The sequence below is a fragment of the Amyelois transitella genome, chromosome 19 (genome assembly GCF_032362555.1).
Source record: "Amyelois transitella isolate CPQ chromosome 19, ilAmyTran1.1, whole genome shotgun sequence".
Lineage (NCBI taxonomy): Eukaryota > Metazoa > Arthropoda > Insecta > Lepidoptera > Pyralidae > Amyelois > Amyelois transitella.
The window spans coordinates 1,440,967-1,460,754 of NC_083522.1; the positions used below are offsets into that span (position 1 = coordinate 1,440,967).

At 40.6% G+C, this 19,788-nt stretch overlaps 2 protein-coding genes across 3 annotated transcripts in view; one reads left to right on the plus strand and one right to left on the minus strand.

Moving 5' to 3' along the window:
- LOC106140680 (CD109 antigen) overlaps positions 1-17,935 on the plus strand; it is a 44,438-nt gene extending 26,503 nt beyond the window's left edge. For both annotated transcript variants that reach the window (XM_060949715.1, XM_060949714.1), the window contains 15 exons: positions 144-221; positions 794-970; positions 1,732-1,914; positions 2,374-2,610; positions 3,237-3,421; positions 3,917-4,019; positions 4,768-4,926; positions 5,658-5,759; positions 6,682-6,868; positions 8,108-8,334; positions 8,967-9,128; positions 9,939-10,135; positions 11,630-11,804; positions 12,737-12,842; positions 15,050-17,935. In XM_060949715.1, the coding sequence (XP_060805698.1) occupies positions 144-221; positions 794-970; positions 1,732-1,914; positions 2,374-2,610; positions 3,237-3,421; positions 3,917-4,019; positions 4,768-4,926; positions 5,658-5,759; positions 6,682-6,868; positions 8,108-8,334; positions 8,967-9,128; positions 9,939-10,135; positions 11,630-11,804; positions 12,737-12,842; positions 15,050-15,255 (2,484 nt within the window). In that variant the 3' untranslated portion in view covers positions 15,256-17,935. The remainder of the gene's footprint in view (positions 1-143; positions 222-793; positions 971-1,731; positions 1,915-2,373; positions 2,611-3,236; positions 3,422-3,916; positions 4,020-4,767; positions 4,927-5,657; positions 5,760-6,681; positions 6,869-8,107; positions 8,335-8,966; positions 9,129-9,938; positions 10,136-11,629; positions 11,805-12,736; positions 12,843-15,049) is intronic.
- An 809-nt stretch (positions 17,936-18,744) lies between these two features.
- Positions 18,745-19,660, minus strand: LOC106140679 (ER membrane protein complex subunit 7). Its single transcript, XM_013342303.2, has one exon. The coding sequence runs from the start codon at positions 19,492-19,494 to the stop codon at positions 18,817-18,819; it is 678 nt and encodes a 225-aa protein (XP_013197757.1). The 5' UTR covers positions 19,495-19,660; the 3' UTR covers positions 18,745-18,816.
- Between the last annotated feature and the right edge of the window lie 128 nt (positions 19,661-19,788).

The following is a 19,788-nucleotide window of genomic DNA, read 5'->3' on the forward strand; positions in this document are numbered from 1 at the left end:
CCCAAGTATATAAGCCAATCCATTGGTTTACGACATCCACGGAAAAGAGATGGAGTGGTCCCATTCTTCTTTGTATTGGTGCCGGGAACCACACGGCGTGCGTGGTTTTGTAATTGTCATTGATTTTCATTCATTCATTTCAGGTTCCCGCTCACTGGACGGTGTCAGCGTTCAGTATGTCGCCAACACTCGGTGTCGGAATGCTTCACAACCCTTTGCATGTAAGTGTTATTTTTTTCATCCATCAATTGAATATCGAATAAAATACATACATACTTACATATGATCACGTCTATATCCCTAGCGGGGTAGACAGAGCCAACAGTCTTGAAAAGACTGATAGGCCACGCTCAGCTGTTTGGCTTAGTGATAGAATTCAGATTCAAATAGTGACAGGTTGCTATTGCTTGCCCATCGCCTAAAAGAGGAATCCCAAGTTTATAAGCCTATCCCTTAGTCGCCTTTTACGACATCTGTGGTAAAGAGATGGAGTGGTCCTATTCTTTTTTGTAATGGTGCCGGGAACAACACGGCACTCGAATAAAATAAATTGTAAAAAATATGCAGAAATATATATAAGGAAATATGCAGAGATCGTGGCAAGTGGATAGAGGTAGTCTCTGCCTAACCCTTCGGGAAAGAGGCGTGATTTTATGTATGTATGTAAAAAATATGAACAAAAAATCTAAGATAGATATAATAAAAAACAAAGAGGAAAGATAGAAGCCTATCCCCTTGCATATATCATGCATTCCCTCCATATTGTTTAATTGACCATCGCCGTCTCCCCCAGTACGTGGGCGTGCTGCCGTTCTTCATGAAAGTGGAGGGGCCGGAGCGCTGCCGGCAGGGCGAGCAGGTGGGCGTGCGCGTGGTGGTGTTCAACTACCAGCCGCGCGCCGTGGAGGCCGTCGTGGTGCTGGAGGCCTCGCCGCACTACCAGTTCGTGCACGTCGAGGAGAACGGCATCGTGAGTCCTCGGCCTCTTCTTATTCTTTATTTATTTATTTTATTTATATATTTATTTATGTACAACAAGAAAAATTAACAAAAAAAAAACTTAAAAAAAAGAGAAATTCAGTACAATTCTTTGTACTGTCAAACTTTGATAAGGAAATCTAGTGCTGATTTAGAATTTTATATTTAACGAAATGAAACTCTGGATTTGATGAAAAGATGTGTGTTCGGTCAGCGTTCGAGGAAAGGCAGGGGGGATTTGTTTTTTTTTTGCTATGGATGAAATTGTGCATAGATTACTTATTAGCGGATTTTCTTTTTTTTTTTGCTATGGAAATTGTGCATAGATAACTTATTGGCGCAAACACTCATCGCTCTGAAAAGGAGACCGTGGTGTGCCTTTGACCATGGATCCAGGATTGGGTGAGTCAGGTTTTAACACGAAGCGACTCCTTTTGCGCGGGAACCTTACTCGTATTGGATCGATCACGGTTACATATCCGGTTGCCTGAATGTGGAGGTTTCGTAACGATATTTTCCTCGCCGTAAGAGCATCGGTTAGTATTCAAACTAATGTACATAACTTCGAAAATAGACATTGGTACAAGACCGGGGTGGGATTTGAACCTGTGCTTTTATGCGAATCACGCATTTGATTGGGCAAAAGCATTCATATCATTATTATTCTTTTGCTTCTAAACTATCTTATATTAATGATTTATATGTATCCTTTCGGTTATCCTATTCAACAAATAAATAAATAAACATACCTAGGTGGTGTCCTACAACCCGCGCACTTCATTCGGCGAGCACCAGTTCTTCGTGTACATCCCTGCTGGAGAAGCCACCACGGTCCACGTTCCCGTGGTCAGCACCAGGCTCGGAGACATGTATGTTCAACTACACGCTGCTACGCTTCAAGGGACTCATCGTGCTACAAAGAAGATTACTGTTGAGGTAACCTTCTATTTTATGTTTGACTTATAATGAAGAAAAAAATTGAGAGTTTTTATATAAGAGGCTAAAATTTGCAATCTTCCTATAAAAATAAGACGACTGTGCCGTAGCGGATAAACGGTTTGCTACGATTTTGCGTAGCACTTGTAGAGGGCGTAGCTCGATTATGTTTGAATTTAGGCAGTAGGTACGAGTATTATTTCTATTGGTGTGAATCTATCTACCTTAAATTTTAACGCTCATGGCGTAGCGGATAAACGATCTGCTACGAGTTTCGTAGCACTCATAGTGATCGTAGCCCGCTCATGTTGTCACGGAAGGAAGGTACTATTGTTAGTGTTTGTTTTAAGTAATTTCAGGCAGGTCAATCAAGTGTGTATCTTACCACCAGAAAATATGATTTGCAAAGGTCTCAGCATAATTCTAAGACTATTAATTAACCTTTTTTTTCTTCCATAGGCCGACGGCATCCCCCAATACCGCCACCAGTCAGTACTTCTCGACCTTTCGAACCGAGCGTACGTCTTCCAATACATGCACGTGAACGTCACGGAAACTCCTATAATACCTTACGGAGAAGACCGCTACTACGTGTTCGGATCGAATAAAGCGAGAGTTTCGGTGGTAGGGGACGTGGTCGGAGCGTTGTTCCCTACCATGCCGGTGAATGCGACCAGCTTACTGGACCTGCCTATGGTAAGATTTTTGGTGTATAGATAGCTCTAGAGTGGTTGGTTTATGCGTCCAGCTTGCTGAACTGTAGTGGTGAGTTTTTTGTTGTTGAATGAATGAATCCAAATATTTTCAAAACTCAGGCACATGAAAGATACATAAATAAAGTTACATTAATATAGTCCCACGGCGCCCCAGGCTCTCTAGAGACGTGAAGACTTAATCTGAGTTATCGCCAAGAGGTAAAATAACAAATAAGTGCTTTATTAATCTGACGTGATTTTATGGAAGTATGTAGATTTTTTAATTCACATATTTATGTTTTAAGGAGAATTAAATAAATCGATTCCAATCAATAACGAAATGTCACTTTTTCTTAAAGTTATTCAAAATAAAATAACTTTTGTAAAAAGAGAACCGCTTCCAATCGACATCCTCCTTTTTTGAAGACGGTCAAATTTCTAAAACCTAAAACACTTTTCTGAAAACTTTTCTGCATCGAAATGGGTTCAGCGAAACGCGAAATAATCGCGGGCAAACATACATACAAGTCGAACTGGGAACCTTTTTTTTTGAGGCGGTCTACAAGACAAGATTTCATTCCTTACTTTTTTTATTAAAGCAGTTAATAAAGCCTTCATTCCCCACAGGACTCGGCCGAACAGAACATGTTCAGTTTCGCCATAAACATGTACCAAACATTGTACATGCGCCTCATCAACCAACGGAACAGAACCTTAGAGAAGGAGGCGTTCTACTACATGAACGTGCTGTACCAGAGACAACTGTCGTTCATGAAGCCCGATGGGAGTTTCAGCACGTTCAGGAGCGATTGGTGGGTTCTAGAACATTCCATATTGAATAATTGAAGGTGATAAGAAATTACGAACGTATTTTGATCAAATTAAGGACGTCCTGGTACAGGGTCAGGTAAAGAGTTCCCGAAACCGCCGAACTTGCATGATGAGAGTTATGAATGTGGATGAAGCGAAGGAAGTATGCAGAGATCGTGGCAAGTGGAAAGATGTAGTCTCTGTCTACCCCTACGGGAAAAAGGCGTGATTTTATGTATGTATGATAAGAAATGATACAAGTTACAATACAAGACTGGTGGCTATGTCTGCCCCGCAAGGAAAATAGACGTGACTCTATGTATGTACATATGTAATATGTAAAGTTATTAGATTTTACACTTAGATCCATTATCGCGAATTTAGCGCCACCTATATCACCTTTTTTTCACTAGCGAACTTGAAAATTTGATGAATTTTGTTGAAAAAAACCTTTGTGACGTCATGAATCCAATGGTTCTCAAACTGTTCTTTCACAGGAACCAATCGGCGTCGAGCGTCTGGTTGACGTCATTCTGCGCCAAGATATTCCAGGACGCGTCATTCAACGAGTGGGAGAACTTCATCTACATAGATCCTAATGTATGTCACTTAGTTATTTTGTTTTTTTTTTTTTTTTCATTTAATTATGAGTTGCCTATATGTGCCGTGTGGTTCCCGGCACCAATGCATGAAGGAATATGACCACTCCATCTCTTTACTGTGGATGTCATGAAGGCGGCTTAGGGATAGAATTATAAACTTGAGATTATTTTTTGGGAAGTATATTTATTTTAAATTGTTCTAGTGCCGTGTGGTTCCCGGCACCAATACAAAAAAGAATAGGACTACTCCATCTCTTTCCCATGGATGTCGTAAAAGGCGATTAAGGCTTGCAAACTTGAGATTAAATTTTTTAGCCGATGGGCTAGCAACCTGTCACTATTTGAATCTCAATTCTATCATTAAGCCAAATAGCTGAACGTGGCCTATCTTTTCTTAGGCTTCTTAGGCCCTATTTTTCCTTGGCTTTTCAAGACTGTTGGCTCTGTCTGTGATTATAGGTATGTACATATATATGTAAGTTATGTAAGGGTCGTATGATGGATGCATGAACGTGTGCGCAGCGAACGCGATCTCGACTCTACTGGCGCGCGAGTCGCGGAGGAGACGCTTAGTCGTCCGGAGTGACGCGGGATACGAGGTACCGCTCAGCCGGGCTCGGTTGCCTAGCAACGCGGCCGCGATAACTACCTAACTACTTACGCGCTCGCTACAGTTATCTATTTCATAAAGATCACCCGAAGTATATTTAGTTTAAATTATTATTTTTTGTTGGTCTTGGCCACAGGTGATATCGCAAGCCGTGTCGTGGGTGCTGCAGCATCAGACGGCGCAGGGCGCGTTCTACGAGCCGGGGTGGCTGCCGGATCGGAACTGCAACGACTCCATCGCCGTGCCGCGCTCTCACCCGCTGTACCATGACGCTATAGCTATGGGCGCTCAGGAGGTATACGCTTATGGATGTTAAAGAATATTTATTTATTTATTTATGTATACATCAAGGGATACCTACAACTTTCTTTCAGTAGGCCCGCGACAGAATAGAATAGAAATAGATTAACGAGTATTTTCAAAATTGTATACAAGGTATCTAATTATAACTACTACCGCTCCCAAAGCGCCTACTACCGCTTCCAAAGCGCGTGTGTAGTAGAAGCGGCGGAATAAACTACACTGCACCATTTTCATCGGACGTCAATTTACAAATATAGATCTCTTAAATATAAATCGTGGACGAATGCACATTGTCTACATTAATAAACATGAATGAATGTGGTTATAGTAAAGGTGAAGAGAAGCTAATATTATAAAGCTGAAGAGTTTGTTTGTTTGAACACGCTAATCTCTAAAACTACTGGTTTGAATTGAAAAATTATTTTTGTGTTGAACAGACCATTTATCGAGGAAGGCTTTAAGCTATATAACATGCAGCTGCAGCTATTAGGAGCAAATAAATAATGGAATATGTAAAAAAATACGGTAAATTATTCATCCTTGAGGGCTTCAATTACTATTCCACGCGGACAAAGTCGCGGGCACAGCTAGTATTCATATATTACACCTACAATTAGTGTGAAAAAAGTGTGTGTGTGTGTGTGTGTGTGTGTGTCTTACCACGCAATTGTATTGCGTGTTTAGACCTGGGTAAAAGTGATGAAACACAAATTCTTATTTCAGATAAACGGGTCGGCTGTGATGACAAGAAACATCACGCTGACTGCACAAGTTGTTATTACATTGGAAACTGTGAAGAATCTCAAAGATATCGGACTGAGAGAGGTCAGTATTATAACAAGAGTTAACATTAAATTTAAATAAATAGTGTATAAATAACATGATAAAAACAAAACAATTCCTGAAATAAATTCAAATTGAAAATAATTTTTTATTCTTTTATGGGACATTTCAAACATCACTTAATAAAATTGTCAAATCTTTTGGTTTACACAACTAAAAAAACTAAGTTTGCTGCCGCATCCAAAGCGTCAGGGCAGAAGAAGCGGTAACAAAATGCACCTCAGCATTATACAATAGTCGTTTTGACAAGCATGAAAAATGGTATTTTTTCGCAAGTTAAACATACAAATGCAGTCAAACTCTTGTTATATCATAGGCGTTTAATTATTATCATTTAACATGTTTTCTAGGTGCCGTGTGATTCCCGGCACCAATAGAAAAAATAATAAGTCCACATCATCTATTTCCCATGACTGTCGTAAAAGGCGACTAAGGGAAAGGCTTATGAACTTGGAATTCTTCTTTTAGGCGACGGGCTAGCAACCTGTTACATTATATGAATCTCAATCCTTTCAGTAAGCCGAACAGCTGAACGTGGCTTATCAGCATTTTCAAGACTATTATCTCTGTCTACCACGCAAGGGATATAGACGTGATTATGTACATACATACATATGGTCACGTCTATATCCCTTGCGGGGTAGACAGAGCCAATAGTCTTGAAGACTGGATGGCCACGTTCAGCTATTTGGCTTAATGATAGAATTGAGATTCAAATAGTGACAGGTTGCCAGCCCATCGCCTAAAAAATAATCCCAAGTTTGTAAGCCTATCCCTTAGTCGCGTTTTACGACACCCACGGGAAAGAGATGGAGTGGTCCAATTATTTTTTGTATTGGTGCCGGGAACCACACGGCAGATGATGATGGCACGGCACGTGATTGTATGTTTGTATGTTTTCTAGGGTCTCAGCGCTCGAGTGGCGATCGCCCAACAGCACGCCATAGAGTTTCTAGAGCGGAATCTACAGATGCTGTTTGATTTTGGAGAGCCTTATGCCCTGGCTGTGGTGGCCTACGCTCTCACCTTCTCCAAGGCGCCCAGCTCCGAGCACGCTTACAGACTGTTGAAGCAGAAACAGAGATCCGAAGGTGTGTATTGACTGACATTATAAAGGTATCTCCACACATAACATGCATGCATGAACCAACAGCACGCCATAGAGTTTCTAGAGCGGAATCTACAGATGCTGTTTGATTTTGGAGAGCCTTACGCTCTAGCTGTGGTGGCCTACGCTCTCACTTTCTCCAAGGCGCCCAGCTCCGAGCACGCTTACAGGCTGTTGAAGCAGAAACAGAGATCCGAAGGTGTGTATTGACATTGTAAAGGTATCTCCACACATAACATGCATGCATGAACCAACAGCACGCCATAGAGTTTCTAGAGCGGAATCTACAGATGCTGTTTGATTTTGGAGAGCCTTACGCTCTAGCTGTGGTGGCCTACGCTCTCACTTTCTCCAAGGCGCCCAGCTCCGAGCACGCTTACAGGCTGTTGAAGCAGAAACAGAGATCCGAAGGTGTGTATTGACTGACATTATAAAGGTATCTCCACACATAACATGCATGCATGAACCAACAGCACGCCATAGAGTTTCTAGAGCGGAATCTACAGATGCTGTTTGATTTTGGCGAGCCTTACGCGCTAGCTGTGGTGGCCTACGCGCTCACCTTCTTCAAGGCGCCCAGCTCCGAGCACGCTTATAGACTGTTGAAGCAGAAACAGAGATCCGAAGGTGTGTATTGACTGACATTATAAAGGTATCTCCACACATAAATATAAATATATACGGGACAAATTACACAGATTGAGTTAGCCTCGAAGTATGTTCGTGACTTGTGTTACGAGATACTAACTCAACGATTATATATTTTATAATAAATAATAAATACTTTATATAGATAAACATCCAAGACCCAGGACAATCAGAAAAAGTTCTTTTCTCATCATGCCCTGGCCGGGATTCGAACCCGGGACCTCCGGTGTCACAGACAAGCGTACTACCGCTGCGTCACAGAGGCCGTCAAACATGCATTGCATAACATTTTTGCATTGGTGCCGTGTGGTTGACCGGCACCAATACAAAAAAGAATAGGATCACTCTCATCTCTTTCCCATGGATGTCGTAAAAGGCGACTGAGGGATAGGCGTACAAACTTGGGATTCTTTTTTAGGCGATGGCCATTCAGTCCTTTCAAGACTGTTGGCTCGGTCTACCCCGCAAGGGATATAGACGTGACCATATGTATGTATGTATGTATATTTATTTATTCCCACGGGAGCGAAGCCCCTCGCTAAGTCCAGTATTTCCTAATTAAATTTAATTCCAGGCGGCCTTGAATACTGGGGCAAGGAGCCGGTGCCCCAGCCGCCGTACAAGATGGAGAACCAGAAGCCGTTCCTGCTCCCCCGCCTGCCATACAAATATGACTCCAACAACATCGCGGCCACGGCGTACGCGCTGCTGGCCTGCATGGACCATCAGGACAACAACGAGGCCATCGTCATGTGGCTCAACTCGCAGAGGCTCAAGGATGGCGGCTGGGCCTCTACTCAGGTGAGTGGCCGGCGCGCTAGTTGACCTATGACGGACCATCAGGACAACAACGAGCCCATCGTCATGTGGCTCAACTCGCAGAGGCTCAAGGATGACGGCTGGGCCTCTACTCAGGTGAGTGGCCGGCGCGCTAGTTGACTTATTGAGAAACTACATAGAGACAAAGAGCCTAATGCAATGTCTTATAATTTACAACGGTTAAGGTAGCGTTTACTTGCAAAGGTTGCGGAGGTGTCAGATGGGAGTAGCTTCGTGTTAAAACTTGACTCACCCAATCTAGGATCCATGGTCTATGTAGATACTTATAGATAAGATATGTACAAACGTACATATAGTCCCGTTTATATCCCTTGCGGAGCAGACAAATCCAGCAGTCTTGAAAGACTGAAAGGCCACGTTCAGCTGTTAGGCTTAATGATAGAATTGAGATTCTTATAGCGACAGGTTGCTAGCCCATCGTCTAAAAGAAGAATCTCAAGCTTATAAGCCCTAAGTCGCCTTTTACGACATCCATGTAAAAGAGACGGAGTAATCCTATTCTTTTTTCAGTTATATAGGTACCGGGAACCACACGGAATATATACCTACGTACAACAAATAATGTGAAATATCTGTTTGTCTCCCGCGCACAGGATACTTACATCGCGACGCGGGCCCTCATCGAGTACACGAACCGCAAGCGGCTGCGCGACGTCAGCGCGCTGTCCGTCAGCGTGGCGGCCGTGGCGCTGCGCGGCGCCGCCCGCTCGCTGCGGCTGGACAACGACCGGCTGGCCACCATGCACACCGTCGACGTGAGACTTAGTTGTACCTTACGATCTTGTTCAGCACTGACGATATTCTAATTAATCCCCTTAGCCTCTGAGCTGGCGAACCAACGATCCGATTTACATACATACATACATACATAAAATCACGCCTCTTTCCCGGAGGGGTAGGCAGAGACTACCTCTTTCCACTTGCCACGATCTCTGCATACTTCCTTCGCTTCATCCACATTCATAACTCTCTTCATGCAAGCTCGGGAATCCACCATGCACACCGTCGACGTGAGACTTAGTTGTACCTTACGATCTTCTTCAATATTGACGATATTCTAATCAATCCCCTTAAGACTAATCGTGTGACTGTCAAATGACGTCACTTGTTCAAGAGCTCCACTCGCCTGCTGCATCTGGAGAATGGCAACCTGGTCACTATGCAGACCGTCGACGTGAGACTTAATTGTACCTTACGATCTTCTTCAGTACTGACGATATTCTAATTAATCCCCTTGAGACTTATCGTGTGACTGCCAAATGACGTCACTTCCTAAAGGGCTCCACTCGCCTGCTGCATCGGCCTGATTTATTTATCTCTTTTATGCATTATTAGACCCGTATACCCGTCTACCTAATTATGACCGAGCCGATTCGACCGAGCGTGGTCCTATTGGTGCCGGGAACCACACGGCAATAGTGTGTATTTTCACTCAATTTAAAAATGGTAACCGTAAAAGTCGATATACATCTTGTCGTCTGAAAAAGTAAAGAGATCATCTGATGCGACTTTGCGCCTAGTTGTTTACTGTTTAAAAGTCTTGCCCTATTCATTTCTGTTTATAGATACCTGAAGCGTGGGGCACAATAAAGGTGACAGCACGCGGGGCAGGCTACGCCATCTTGCAATTATCGGTCCAATACAACGTAGACATCGCCAAGTTCCAAACCCAACCGCCGGTGCCCGCCTTCTCTCTGCACACACAACCACTGCGGTACTACGGCAGGAACCAGTCGCACATCGAGTTCCAGAGCTGTGCCAGGTCAGTGGAGCATTCTAGATGTTGGAGAGGTTCTCACACAACCACTGCGGTACTACGGCAGGAACCAGTCGCACATCGAGTTCCAGAGCTGTGCCAGGTCAGTGGAGCATTCCAGATGTTGGAGAGGTTCTCGCACAACCACTGCGGTACTGCGGCAGGAACCAGTCGCACATCGAGTTCCAGAGCTGTGCCAGGTCAGTGGAGCATTCTAGATGTTGGAGAGGTTCTCACACAACCACTGCGGTACTACGGCAGGAACCAGTCGCACATCGAGTTCCAGAGCTGTGCCAGGTCAGTGGAGCATTCCAGATGTTGGAGAGGTTCTCGCACAACCACTGCGGTACTGCGGCAGGAACCAGTCGCACATCGAGTTCCAGAGCTGTGCCAGGTCAGTGGAGCATTCTAGATGTTGGAGAGGTTCTCACACAACCACTGCGGTACTACGGCAGGAACCAGTCGCACATCGAGTTCCAGAGCTGTGCCAGGTCAGTGGAGCATTCCAGATGTTGGAGAGGTTCTCGCACAACCACTGCGGTACTGCGGCAGGAACCAGTCGCACATCGAGTTCCAGAGCTGTGCCAGGTCAGTGGAGCATTCTAGATGTTGGAGAGGTTCTCACACAACCACTGCGGTACTACGGCAGGAACCAGTCGCACATCGAGTTCCAGAGCTGTGCCAGGTCAGTGGAGCATTCCAGATGTTGGAGAGGTTCTCGCACAACCACTGCGGTACTGCGGCAGGAACCAGTCGCACATCGAGTTCCAGAGCTGTGCCAGGTCAGTGGAGCATTCTAGAAATTCTTATGTAGCGGGGCGTGTTACAATCGTATACAGATGAAGATCGTCCGACCGCCAAACCTCTCCAATGATGATCAATTGGGGCGATAATTTGTTAGTAGGTAAGTATACTAAATAGTCATCACTCAAATACGCGTATCATCGTTTGCACACATTGCCACTTAACACATACAAATCACACAAATACATACAAATCTGAAAAATATACCTTAAAATGTACGCATTTGATAGCTGTGAAAAGGAATAGGGATGATGACAAGGTCTTGAAACAATATTAATTAATGAATAACATTACACGTAATTAAATACGTTTCGTGAATTTTTAGTTTTAATTTTCACGCCCTATATGTTGTATATGGCGAAGTCCATTTAAAAAATCCAATATTATTTAAAAATAACTATGCCAGGAGTGAATAAACCAAAATATGGAGTAACTTTTATTAAGACATCATATCCATAAACGCAATAATTAAGGTAGCTGCCATACAAATAAAGTTCATGACGCGAACAAGATACTAACATGTGACGTCACACTTAAGAAGCTAGCAAACTGTCACTATTTGAATCTCAATTCTACCATTAAGCCAGACAGCTGAACAAAAAATCAGTCTTTTCAAGATTGTTGGCTCTGTCGCAAGGGATATAGACGTGATTATATGTATGTATATATGTAAAAAATGTAATTTTCCATCGGCAGTTGGACGCTGCTGTCGGAGTCCCCGCGCTCGGGCCTGGCGGTCCTAGACGTGGCCATCCCGACGGGCTACATGATCCAGCAGCAGCGCCTCGACGCCTACGTGCTGTCGCGGCGCGTGCGCACCCTGCAGCGCGCCAAGTATCTGCCCACCAAGATACTGTTCTACTTTGACTACGTGAGTTATTACTTCCCTGAATTCCGTCAGGTTTTACACAAAAATGACTCCCGTCCGACCTCCGCGACTCAACCCGCGACTTCGTCCGCGTGGAGACCCAATCATAACTCCGGGATGAAAAGTAGCCTATATGTTATTCTGAGTCTCCAGCTACCTACATACCAAATTTCATCGTAATCGGTTCAGTAGTTTTTGCGTGAAAGAGTAACAAACATCCATACTGACATACTCACAAACTTTCGCATTTATTATATTAGTAGGAAGGAAATAAGAATAAAACGAAAATAAAGAGAAATTCAGTACAAGGGCACTACTTATTTCTAGAGAAATTTCTTCCAGCACCCTCACGACTGGAGAATGTAAAGAAAGGCATTGGCTTGCGTAGTTTGGAACCATTGTTAGAATAGATTTATTTTCAAAATTGGACACAAGGTATCGAGTGATATTGACGTCACATCGCTTAAATCTAATTATAATTGCTACACACTACCGCTTCCAAAGAACATGTGTAGAAGAAGCGGCGAAACAAACTACACTGCAGCATTTTCATCGGACGTCGATATACAAATATAGATCTCTTAAAATCTAAATCATGGAAGAATGCACATTGTCTCCATTAAAAAACATGAATTAAAACTTGTGCTGTGTGGTTCCCGACACCAATATAAAAAAAAAGAATAGGACCACTCCATCTCGGTCCCATGGATGTCGTAAAAGGCGACTAAGGGATAGGTTTATAAACCTGGGATTCTTCTTTTAGGCGATGCGATGGGCTAGCAACCTGTCACTATTTGAATCTCAATTCTATCATCGAGCCTAAAAGCTGAACGTGGCCTGTCAGTCTTTTCAAGACTGTTCGCTCTGTCTAGCCCGCTAAGGATATAGATATACTATACTATATATGTATGTAATTTAAACTTACCTGTCAACAGCTAAGCTCCGAGAAGACCTGCGTGAACTTCACCATTGAGCGGTGGTTCCCCGTAGCCAACATGTCTCGCTACTTGCCTGTCAGGGTGTATGATTACTATGCACCAGGTGAGCATATTATAGAATAGAATAGATTTATTTTCAAAATTGGATACAAGGTATCACTTATTGACGTCACATCACTTAAATCTAATCATAACTACTACCGCTTTCAAAGTGCATGTGTAGAAGAAGCGGCAGAACTTCTTCTACACATGCAATTTGTCCCGTTCCATCTCTTTTCTATGGGTGTCGGAGAAGGCGACTAAGGGAATAGGCGCATTGTTCTAGCGAAGGTGACACGGGAGTTGACCGTTCGATCTCTTTATTGAGGGTGTCGCAAAAGGCGACTAAGGGAATAGGCGTATTCTTCTAGCGAAGGTGACACGGGAATCGACCGTTTGATCTCTTTACTTTGGGTGTCGCAAAAGGCGACGTAAGGGAATAGGCGCATTCTTCTAGCGAAGGTGACAAGGGAGTCGCCCGTTCGATCTCTTTATTGAGGGTGTCGCAAAAGGCGACTAAGGGAATTGGCGTATTCTTTTAGCGAAGGTGACACGGGAATCGCCCGTTCAATCACTTTACTGAGGGTGTCGCAAAAGGCGACTAAGGGAATTGGCGTATTCTTTTAGCGAAGGTGACACGGGAGTCGCCCGTTCAATCTCTTTATTGAGGGTGTCGCAAAAGGCGACTAAGGGAATAGGCGCCAGTTGTGCAAGTGAGACGGGACTCGCCTTGTGTGAAAACCTGGTTTACCCAACCCAGAACCACGATCGAAAGCTGAACGCCCTCCGGGCTCGTCTTCAGAGAAGTAAGGATGTCACCATGTATCAACGACAAGAGGAATCAGAATATAGTGTCCGCCTACAAATGGAATATGTACATACATACATATGGTCACGTCTTTATCCCTTGCGGGGTAGACAGAGCCAACAGTCTTGAAAAGACTGAATGGCCACGTTCAGCTATTTGGCTTAATGATAGAATTGAGATTCAAATAGTGACAGGTTGCTAGCCCATCGCCTAAAAAAGAATCCCAAGTTTGTAAGCCTATCTCTTAGTCGCCTTTTACGACATCCATGGGAATGGAATATGTCAATTTCTAATATAAAAAAAAATCTTAGTCTCTCAGTTAGTACCAAAAATGATTCAATCAATTGATCCTATTGGAGGTGAAGGCCAGACTAACAATCACGTTGTCCCGATCATTATATCTGTTCGGACATTTATCAATCTCGCCGTTTCACATGATTGCTGCCAAATTATTTACGGAACATATCTATCTATACTAATATTATAAAGCTGAAGAGTTTGTTTTGTTTGTTTGTTTGTTTGTTTGTTTGTTTAAACGCGCTAATCTCAGAAACTACTGAACCGATTTGAATAATTCTTTCACTGTTAGGTAGTCTATTTATCGAGGAAGGCTATAGGCTACATTTTATCCCGGATTTCCTACGGGAAACGTCAACAATGCAGGTGAAAGTTGAATGAGTCGGCCATCTGCGAGCTTTCCACGCGAACGCTGCGCAAACCAACAAAGATATAGTAAAACAATGTACTAAAGATGTGAAGTACTCATTTTTTGCCACAAAAAAGTCCGCGAGAGCATATATCTATCTCTTATTGTTTACTTACAATAACCACTTTTATGTTCATTTTTTAAGATTATTTTTTCATTATAAACATAAGTTATTTTGAAACCAATTTTCTTTAATTCAGTATTAATCCTTATCCAAATAAATATGTTTATTACTTTCAGCTTTTCATGTAGACTAAAATTGCCATTTACAGTCGTTATAAGCAATTTGCAGCGAAACATTTAATACGGCGAACCAGCGTTTTTTCTAATACGCGTGACCGCCTGACAAAATAACTATTCCACGCGGACGAAGTCGCGGGCACAGCTAGTAATCTTATATATAAAATTCTCGTGTCACAATGTTCGTTCCCGTACTCCTTCGAAACGGCTAGACCGATTCTCATGAAATTTTGTGTGTATATTGAGTAGGTCTGAGAATCGGCCAACATCTATTTTTCATACCCCTTAGTGATAAGGGTTGTCCAAACTTAACATTTTTTTTTAACTAGTAATTACTAAAAAAATATTTATATGGCAAAACAACGTTTGCCGGGGCAGCTAGTATAAAGTATATAATATTGTTTCTTGTGTTTTTTTGAACCTTAGTAATTTTGTTTCTTGTGTTTATCAGTCTCGATGTTTTCTGTGTACATAAATTGGTAAATAAATAATATATGATATATTTTTATCCAAACAGAACGCTATAACGAATCGATCTTCGACGCCCTGCCGACTTACCTACTGAACATCTGCGAGGTTTGCGGCTCATCCCAATGTCCGTACTGCGCGATATACAACGCCGGTTTTCGCAGCACCGTCGCGTTGCCGCTGCTGTTGCTAGCCGTCGGTGTAACGCTCGCACGGTATTTACGACCGACGCCCGATGTAAACGTGCTGACGTAGTAGTAGGAGGGTAAGTGATAATAGCCACAGATATAAATGTAGCTAGACCACGTAAGTGTTTGGCGTGGTGATATGTCGATAGATGAACCTCTTTTCGTAACTGTTTTTTTTTTGTTCTATCCATATAAAAATATCAAAAAGGTTGGACGAATTAAGGCAAAAAGTGTGAAGTTTTAAGAAGAATAAACTTGAGACATGCTCGCAAGCATGTCAAGTTTATACCAAGCGCTTGGTATTCGTATAGGTGAATTTGTGGTGTCTAGTTGGATCTATGTCTGTGGATGCTTTTTGGTTGACTTTAAGCGAGACATTATCAATAGCTCTCTCAAAACTGAAAAGGAATCTCAAAATTGATAAAAAAAAAATTGCTATGCATGTACATTTCTGATATATGAACTCCAAGTGATTCACCAATATTATAATTTTATTTTATTATGTACGTATAAGTCTCGTGGGTTATTTTCGTACGAAAATATTAGGTCTGAATTATGTAATTAAGAAAACAACAAATAAAATATGTACGAGGCAATGTAAAAATTTATATTATGTGTTATGTTGTTACTAACCACCGTTTAGTAGTTAATGATTCTGCATTTCACCTTTATTTTACTAATCTTATGCTGTGTACAAATTTTATAAATACTGATTCTATTTGATCTGATAAACGTCTTTATAGAAAATGATTCGCCTCAACTATAAAGTCTCAAATTGTGCAAAAAATAATTTTGAAATAGTGCTTCGATAGTCTTATTTAAGTCAAATAGTTTTTGACAGTTGGTATTTGTAAACTTTTCACTGAGACACAACACTGAAATATTCTTCAGAATTAATGATCTGATAAATTTCCATTTTACAAAAATTTTCATTGATATCCAATCAATTTAATTTTATCTTTCCATTTAGTTTTTCTTTACATAAAAGCATTTAAAATAATTTAAATTCTTAATATCCTATTTTTACTTATACTGTAAATTTAGTTCCCATTTTTCCATTCCAGATTAGTTTGTAGTAGTTCATTACGTTTGGTCGTAGGTCTTACGAGTATGTATCAAATAAAGGTATATACTGCTGTGGTATCGTAACGATCAAAAGTGAGTATAAAAATTTTAAAAATGTTTGCCATGGAAAAGTTATATAGATTTTGAGACTTTTGCTCTTAAATGTACTACAATAAAGTGGTTTCCTTTCCAAATTATTTTCCCTTAGATTAAAAAAAAATCTGCCTTACAATTTTTTTTTTATAAAACCTTTTGCATCGACGTCTTTCGTTTGAAAAACTAAAAAATGTAACAAGTAATTCCTTATCTATTTACAATTAGTTTTATCGTTTCAACATTCCATTCAAAGATTGTCCTATTCAGGGAGTCCTTTACTTGCGACCAGACGTAACTTCTTTGTAGTTAGAACGTGTTCAGTAATTTTATGTTAAGTATATCGCTAAGGATAGCGATCATAAGAAACCTGTATTCTACTCACCTTATTCCTGCTCGGTGCTTTTTTAAACCTTTTTTTATTTTCAAGCAGAACATTTTTATTCTGTGAACATGTAAACCTATGTTTCACTGTAAAAAAAACCTCATGTCTTATCTACCTTGCTGTAATAATAGAAAACCCATATTTAAAAAAAAAGAGCTAATATGGATTATTTTATTAAATAATATCCATAAATCGAGCATCGGTCTGAGTGTGTTTTGTTGAAATAACCTATTTGTATAAGATACCGGCTGGCCATTTGGTTTAGATTTAGAAACACTAGGGTTTGCAAGATGCTTGTCAATTCTTATTTCTGGCTTTTAGTCCCTGTTGCATCCTCACTACATTGAGAGGAGCCCGGGGTATGCCTTTGACAGGTTTTTACACGAAGCGACTCCCATGGCCATGATGCATGGCCGAGGTGGGATCGGAACCTGTGCCTTTCTGCGCATCACGCAATTTAAGCAGGCACCTTACCTATTCGACCACCGACGTTCTGTCAATTATACGTGTGTAAAAGAATCTACATATCTTAATATGTATCTCGTGCATCATATCACTAAAATATTACAGATGATTGCCAATTTTTTTTTTAAAGCCTTGTATCGCAATAATATTTACCATTAACTTGTATATATTTAATTACAATTGTGTAAGTAATGTTTACTTTAAGTGTAGTGATTTACATTTTTCATAAAATTATACAAATGAAGAGCAAAATAAAATCAAAATGCCTTATTAGATAAAGACAATATTTAAAAAAATTATGAAAAATCATTAAAAAATATTTTTATGTATACAGATTTATATATTAATTTTTGTATTAGATGCAAAGGGATTATTTCTTAAAAAGATTGCTTTAATATTTTGCTCGTATATTTACATTGGAAATTCAGATATTATATTGTGTATACTTGAAAAGTATGAACTTGCTCTAAGATTTAACAAAATATGTACAAAATTGCCCGTCCAAAAATTGCCGCTGAAATGAAATAGGTATTTAAATAAACTTTATTTAAACTGAGCAAATTGAATACTTACAAAATGTGTAAACATGTTACTTAAGTAGTTTCCGTCCAAAATTAACCAATGACTGATTTTTTTTTTACTTTTGTATGTATTGTGTGTAATATTTTGTCTTAACTTGTTACAAATGTAGCATTAATGTAGGAGAGTGTGAAATCTCATTATTGACTCTTCATAGATTTATTTCCTAATAAAATGATTTGAAAGAAAACTTGTTTCAATTTGCATTTACTTAATTTTGTGTAAGTGTAAAAAATGTATGATTTACATACATACATTATGTGTGTAATCAGTTCACGTCTTTATCCCTTACAGGGTAGACAGAGCCAACTGTCTTGTTAACATTTTATGGGGCTGCTACATACAGAAGTCCCATTTAGTAGTCATATGGTGTCACTCAGTTCCCATGGACGAAATCATCTCAATTGTAAGCATGAGACTAGTGGGCCGGACTGACTAGCTGTACAACCTAATGATGGTAAGCTTATGTGACATGTAAGCCAAGAATGAGAGGGACTTGTAGGTATAAGACAAGAGATATTGGCCTATAACCATTGGAGGATTTACCATGGAAATATGAGAGAACAAGTGTTGACAGACTAAGTAAGAAACTGTCCTGTAAATTTTAAATTTGATGGGAAATATACTGATAGTTACTATAATCAGGTTGGCTGGAAGAGATCCCACTTAGGGATAAGCCTGCCTTTGTACTGTACTGTTTTTATTTGTAATGTACTCCTTTAGTGAACAATAAAGCATTTACTTACTGTATACTGTAAAGACATAAAAATCAATATTAAATTACTCAGTTAGGTATTCCAGTGACTTGTCACACAAATAAAATAGACATACAGCAGTTAAAAAAAATTTCTGGTAAGTTCCATAGGACTGGAACTCTGGTGCAATAACTAGTATAAGATTATGATGTGTCTGTGTTGTGCTAGAACCTATTCTCCCTAGTGTTGTTTTTTTAGTTAAATAATAACTCCATTTACATGACAAGTTTTATTAACAAAATCTACACTTAACAAAGTTTGATCATAAAATTTACAATTATTCTCACTATTGCCTCTTCTTCACTTGTTTAGCTTTGGACGTGGATGCTTTTGATGTTGATCCACCGCTGAACAGATTAGTGAACATTTCTGACATCTCTGGCATATCTGACATTTTAGTCAGGTTGGTGATTTGCTTCAGGTCCTCTTTCGTCTCGGGGTCATTCATCATCTTTGGTAAGACCATAATGAGCAACAGAGGCAGCACCATCATGATGACCATGGGGTTGAACAGGAAATCCGTCAGACGCCATTGCTCGCGGGCTTGGAAATATCTGAATTTCGATAACACCTTCATTCTAAGAGGGTATGGCACCTGGATGATCTGTGATGTCTGGATAAAATTCACTTTCCTAGCTCTATATTTTCCCTTAGAATTGATCTCAACTCGCACGGGCTCGTACATATAGTCTGGATGGATTACTTCTACAACGTAAGATCCTGATGGCACATTATGTATGACGAATGTGCCATCGTCACGAACGAAGCCTATGTACTCCCCACCGTTGACGTGTATCCGCGTGTCCACTTGCCAGTTTTGTTGTTCTTGATCATCAGCAGGAAATACTCTGCCTTCGATCACATATCTACCATTTCCAAGCTCCTCTTCAGCGATGTTGTTGGCACCCAAAACAGTACCAAGAATAGAGCATACAAAATAAATCGCAATCAGAATATTAGTCATTATTAATAACTGTCACTGTTATTAGTGAGAAATACACAATATTTATCTATTTTTTTTAAATAACTGATATCTATTTATAATTGTTTCCTCAAATTATACAATAGAAATCATTTTTTCGTCCACAATTTATTTTCTTTCAATGGATTGATGGATTAATAAATGTCAGAGAGATATGTAATCTGACATTGACATAAGAAACTTTTTTTTCGTGGAGAAGACATGAGACCTAGCTCACACTACGCACTCCATACTCCATAATAACGCCTCTTTCCCAGAGGGATAGGCAGAGAATGT

Bases quoted from the DNA above. Each gene is read 5' to 3' on its own strand.
- LOC106140679 (XM_013342303.2), bottom strand. From the start codon at position 19,494: ATGACTAATATTCTGATTGCGATTTATTTTGTATGCTCTATTCTTGGT.